At 50.1% G+C, this 6,000-nt stretch overlaps 1 protein-coding gene across 1 annotated transcript; it reads right to left on the reverse strand.

Moving 5' to 3' along the window:
- Positions 1–3,116: 3,116 nt before the first annotated feature.
- SYS1 (SYS1 golgi trafficking protein) lies at positions 3,117–5,294 on the reverse strand. The gene is made up of 3 exons (XM_042883640.1): positions 5,123–5,294; positions 4,590–4,657; positions 3,117–3,976 (listed from the first exon to the last, which is right to left on the reverse strand). The coding sequence occupies exons 1-3, from the start codon at positions 5,282–5,284 to the stop codon at positions 3,736–3,738; spliced, it is 471 nt and encodes a 156-aa protein (XP_042739574.1). The 5' UTR covers positions 5,285–5,294; the 3' UTR covers positions 3,117–3,735.
- Between the last annotated feature and the right edge of the window lie 706 nt (positions 5,295–6,000).

A 6,000-nucleotide genomic window follows, 5' to 3' on the forward strand; every position in this document is an offset into this window, starting at 1 on the left:
GCACAGTGAGTCTTGCTTGGTCTTTCCCCTGCTTTCAGTTCATGCCCTGCAGAGTACTGCCACTCCTGAATGGGGAAGGAGCTGGTTTTCATCACGCTCTGTATTAGAGCTTAACAGCTGGATGTGGCTGTGAATTTCATGTTCTAATTAAGAGAACCATCTGTTTTTCATCACATTTGAAATGTCTGTGTTTAACTAACAGGGTATTTCAGTCTGCCTTACCTAAATATGTCACACATCACTCTGGCTGTTTTCAGACTGGCCACATGTCAGGGCACTTGCTTTGTTTTTAGGACAGGAGTAGTGGTTTGGGGTTTTTTAATGACTGCTCGTGTTCCTCTCCTGGCACTCATGCTTTTCCTCTTACTACTCTCTCATTTACCCATTCAGCTCCTGCAGCTGCAGGATGGAATGAATGAATGGAGGCAAATTCCAAGAACTGAGATGGGGAGGAGCAGCTGGTGTTCAGACAGCACTCCAGAGCAAGGCTGAACCCAGGCCTTCAGCAGACGAGTTATTCATGTACTCAGCATCTCTGGCACAATGCCTGACAACAGGCAGTGGAGAAAGGGTGAGCCAGGGCACTGCAGAGCCCGCTCTGAACCACAACGCTGCTTTGGTTCTCCTCCCTGCTCTGCTCCAACAACAGTGTATGCTATTCCATGCTGTTCTCCCTTCCCTCTTCTGCTTATGGTTCGTAGTGGGGGGGGAAAGCTGAGCAGGTGGGCATCTGAGGCTGCAATCTTTGTATCCAGCTCACTATACTATCTTTGTTTTGAATAGGGGTTTTATACCTCTAGGGACAAAGCACAGCTCTCAACATTTCCCTTCCTTAGCTTCTCTTTGAATTTGGCAGCTTCTCTTAACATTTTCAGTGTTTGGATGGCTTTGGGGAAGGGGAATGTAAAAGTCTGAGCAGAGATCTCCTAGAAGTCATCATTTGCAAAACCTTGGTTGCAGATGGCTAGCTGATGCTACTGCTGTCTGTGAGAAGAGCAGGTGCTGTGGAAAATCTTCCCTGGAAGCAAATACTTCAACTCCATTGCACACATGAAAAAAAAAGAAGTTTCATTAAGAAGCAAAGACCATCTGCCACCATTCAGGTATGGAGCAGCAGAAATTCTTAAAGCCAAAGGTGCTGCTAAGATCTAACTGAATGTATGCAAGTGAAAACTAGGTCTCACAATATGACAGTGATGAATTTCAGAAGCTCCCTCCTCAATCTGCGTGTAGTTTTTAGCAAAACTTCCCTTGTAACTCAGACAACTACAGTAAGTTTTCTTCATTTAAAAAAAAAAAAAGCGCTATTTGGATTTAATTCTCAAAGGGAGCAGACCTAAAAGCCTTTCTATTCCCATAGCATGCTTCGTGCTAATGCAATGCAGTGTGTTGGATGTCCCACAGCCTCAGCACTAAATCCAGGTGCACCAAGGACTCTTCTCATGGCCCTGCTCTGCCTAAGGATCTCCAGCCACAAGGCTGCATCAAAACTTCACATCCTCCTCCAGGGGTGGTCATTGAAGCACTCAAAGCCTGTCTTATCGTTCAGAAAGTAAGGAAGGAAGCATTCTTTGGTCTGAAGTTTTCATCCTTGTTCTTCCAGGAGAACGAAGGTAGCATCTCTTTAATACAAGCTCAACAATCCCAGGGTCAGCTGTCCATTTTCCTTTAAGGAATGGGGGTACTGCGACTTCCCTTCCTCTGCCTGTTCCCAGGGAACTGAGATGTCTTCCCCTGCTGTTTGCTGTTGGTACTGAGAGGGAACAAAATGACCCTGAAAGAGCCTTAAAATACAACCGATTCCGAGCTGGATTCTGGCAGCCCCAAGGCATTGCGTGTCCTCTGCCCTCTGCTGCCCGGATCCCAACCACGCATGCACATCTCCTTTCAGAAGGAGATACTGGCACCTACTGGAAGGCTGAGCGCTGCTGCTAGGCTGAACGTGACAGGAAGGAAAGCAAGGATCCTCAAATATGAGAAACCAAAAAGCCTGGAGCAGCGATGAAAAGCCTTGCTGAACGCACAGCAGAGTTAGAGGGGAAGCAGTAACAAATGACAGCTGAACTTGTGTTAACTTCTTCATCTGAAAGACTGCTGCTATCCATATGATAGCACTAAAATTGAGCTTTAAGGGGTTTTGGTCAGGAAGAGGTCTTGGTGAAATCTCAGACCACCAGAAGCTGTGCCTAAGCACATGTAACCTGCAACACTTCCTTCTCTGCAACAAACTTGCCAGGTATTTAAAACACTTTGATATCAATCTGCCCAAATTCACAGAATGTGGAAGTAGGACTTGAAATACGGTTCCCCCAGTAACACAAAAGAGCAACTTCAAAGAATTTCTCATCTGCAACTCAAATCATCCCATCAATTCTCAACAAGCCAAATTAGCAGGCAGTTTGCACAAATTAACATTTACAAACCTTAACGTACAAAATAAAACTACCACAGCCAGATGTGCACAGCAGAAATTCTTCCTTCAGAACACGCCTTGTCCCCTTTCAGGTTCTTGCAAACCAAACGCCCCGCAGTGGCCGCCCTGCAGGATGCAGGTCTGCTTGTGCGGGCTGCGGGTCCCGAGGGAACCGCTCTGCCTTACCTCACAGCAGCGACGCCGGTGTTTGTGAGCGCCCCGTGCGTGGGGTTACTGGAAGCGCCTCTAGAAGAAAGCACATCCTACCTCTCTCGGAAACAAGCGGCGGTTTCTCACCTGAAATAAACATCACCTCAGCCAGATCAGATCTGCTGTGGGTTGTTTTTCTTTTTTTGTTCCCCCCTCTCAACCCCCCCCCCAGTCAGAGGAAAGAACCAGGTAAATATGAACAGCTCTTGGAAACCTTTGCAGGCTTATCTGAGCCAGCTCCAGCCTAGGACTGAGCGTGTGGAGCCCTGGGCTGCTGATACTCCTCCTGAAGTGAGCATTATGCTTGCTGATTTCCCTAGACAGCACTCACAGATGCACTGATTACAGAGGAGAGGCACAAGATATTTACTGCAGGAACAGGGGGCAGCCTACGAATTATGTTCTTCTCCGGCTGTATCCTCCTCTGTTGCCATGATACAAACATTCGTGGTATTTTTTGAAGTGCTCAGCTTCCCAGGAGAACCGTCACGTGTTCACAGCAACGTAATACTTTTATTGTTACAAAAGATTTCTTCAGCAAACTGCTGTCTGACATCTCTATGTATTAAACGTGGAAAGAGCAAACAACCCCATCTAATGTTACAAGGTTTTTAGGGTCTCAGCTGGTGATTCAGGTAAGTACAGCCATATTCTTTCTTACCCCATTCATTCACTTCCTTGACTTTTTTTCCAACCAAAGCACAGACAAGTGTCAGCCCAGACGCAGCAGCTCCCAGCCCCACTGCTCGTAGTGCCAGCTCCTGCAAAACGAGCTGACTATTGCAGTACCCATACAGGGACCTTTCACATTTATTAAATTCCAGATGCTCCTCCTTGTGAAGTTTTGCTACCTGGCTTTTAACGGTCTCAAGAGTGAAGAGTTTAAGAGCACGCTTGCCATACGGTCATTAAATGCTTAGTGTTAATAAAATAAACATCTTCTCCTCCTCTGTTATCTGATGATGACAGAGGAGATGCTCACACTCACGCCGTCCTTAAAAAAAAAAAAGTCTCAACAGACCTGCTGTGCTTCTTCAGTGATGACTTTCAGGCATTAGATGTACTTGTGCTGGAAACAATGACGCAGTGCAGCATGTTGTTGCCAGAGCAAGTTACACATTGGATTTGGGAGCAGAATTCAGTGGGATTTCCCTAAGTTCTATCCTCATGCAGAGGTACTCCCCAATTGCAGCCATCAGTGCCGTGCACACGATGTGCACCAGCCACCACGTCAGAGTCGAGGGAAAGTGCGAGTTATAAATCCAGCAGCCCAGCAGATGGAAGAAGTGAACTGTGACTGTGAAATCCAAGCACTGCTTTCCTCGCCGGATAAAGTACAGCAAGCCCAGAGCACTGCAAAGTAAAGACAGATGAATAAACAAACTGCACTATGCCTATGGAAAAGGGGTTACAGCAAGAGCTAACAAGTTATTGGTGCTGCTAATTCAGTTGTTTCAAAGCTTCTCAGTTGTTTTAGGGATAGGTTGTTTCTCACCTTACAGATGCTGCCGCAAGATTTAAGTGGCTTACAGCATTTTAATTACATGATGGCAGGGAAATGAGCTTTCAGCTTAAAAAACCTGACTGGCCCTCTGTATGATCTCCCCCAGTAATCTCTGCCCAGCAGCAGGTGCAAGGTACAATACTGTTTATAGATCAGTTTGCTGAGACTCATTAATTCTAACTTTAATCTTTAACTGAGATGGTGAAGTCAAATGTCTTATCCAGTATCTAGAAAGTCACCTTTGGAGTCAGCAGTTCCCACCTGCACTCCTCTCCAGACAAGAGCAGGGAATAACCTGATCTCAGCAGACATGCTCACCAGGCACTGGGCTTCCATGAGATGTTTTGGGAGAGGCAGTAAACTATGCTGAATTCTCTTTAAGTTCAACGTTATGAAAGAACAAGCTCAAGACACCAGAACCGTCTGAAGTGCTGTGTGTGCTCCAGCCAGTTGCTGACTTACCAGGTGAGTGCATTGAGGACAAAAGCCATCATGGAGAGCCTCCCAGGCGGAGTCGAGAAGCCTAGAATCTACATAGCATTATTAGTAAGAAATCACAGCACAAATGACAGCCCACAGCCCGGCCACACCAACTCCCTGCATTGGTTACAGTCAGTACAAGGAGCCCCAGCCGTTACAGCAGTCCTTCTGGTGGGTCTGTGTCTCTGCCCGGGACACCTGTACAGAAAGAGCTGCTGGACCCACACTGACAGACCGCAAGGTGAAGGGGACGTGCCCAGGGCGGGCTCACAAAACCGTGTGAGCTGGAAGGGCCCTCTACAAGCTATTCAGTCCTACTGCCCTGCAACGAGCGGGGAGCGGAGGGGCTGCCTTCAAACAGGGCTCTTCCCATACAGCCAGCTGCCAGCCGGGACACCGGCACAGAGCACGGGCCGGCCTGCCTCAGGGCTGCCGCGCGGCGGGAAGCGCAGACGGACACACGGACACACGGACACGGCCTGGAGCCCCGCAGGGCCCACCGCCCGCACCCTTACCTCATCGCTGAAGATCTGATGGAGGGAAGGCCCGGTGCTGCCGAAGGCGCCGAGGAGAGCGAGCCAGAGCCCGAGCGAGCTGTAGTAGGCGGCCTGCAGCAGCACCATCTGCGCCACGATCAGCGCCGGGTCCCACACGTAGCTGCGGAACTGCGCCGCCATCGCCCGCCCGCCCGGCGCGACGGAAGCGGCCTCGATGGCGGTGGCGGCGCGGCACGGCGCCCCCTCGCGGGCCGGAGGACCCCGCGCTGTGCGGTGCCCGCGCTGCGAGCCCGTCCGATCCTCAATGCCTTCCGGCTCCAGGCTGAGCTCCGCCGGCGCGGGCAGCGCGGCCCAGCGGTGCCCGCAGCCCTCTGTGAGGTGGAGAAGAGCCCACGGCCCTGTGGGTGTGGAACATTTCTGGCTCTGGGAACTCAGACGCGAATCTCCGCTCTTCTCTCGTGACGTTTTGTTCCGTTTCCCAGTACGAAGTTCCGCGCGCTGCCTTGCTGCGTGGTTCTCCTCCCTCGTGCTGCGGGTGTCACCGTGCTGATGTGTGCTGGGCTCGGCTCCCTCCCTATTCCCAGACCTGATGCTCCCGACAGGATTGCACAAAGCTGTGGGCTGTGCCCGCCGAGCTTTGGCTTCAGGCCTGTGGAGAAGCGGGCTGTGCCACGGCTTACCAGCTCCATGAGTGCAGAAGTGAGCATGGGAAAATCCCAGACCTCTCGGGCTGCCTGCTGGCAGCACATTGCTGAGCATGAATTGTGAGATCGGCACTTCCTCTGTTAACTCTTAGTAGAAATTGGTTTCCTTTCCTGAAATCTGCCATGCTTGCCTCTCTGAGACGTGCAAGCCATCACTTTCTGCTAATTTCCACTTCCTTATTTCTTTTTGAA

This window comes from Lagopus leucura, unplaced genomic scaffold (genome assembly GCF_019238085.1).
Source record: "Lagopus leucura isolate 7727_CA_CO unplaced genomic scaffold, USGS_WTPT01 Super-Scaffold_100039, whole genome shotgun sequence".
Classification (NCBI taxonomy): Eukaryota; Metazoa; Chordata; class Aves; order Galliformes; family Phasianidae; genus Lagopus; species Lagopus leucura.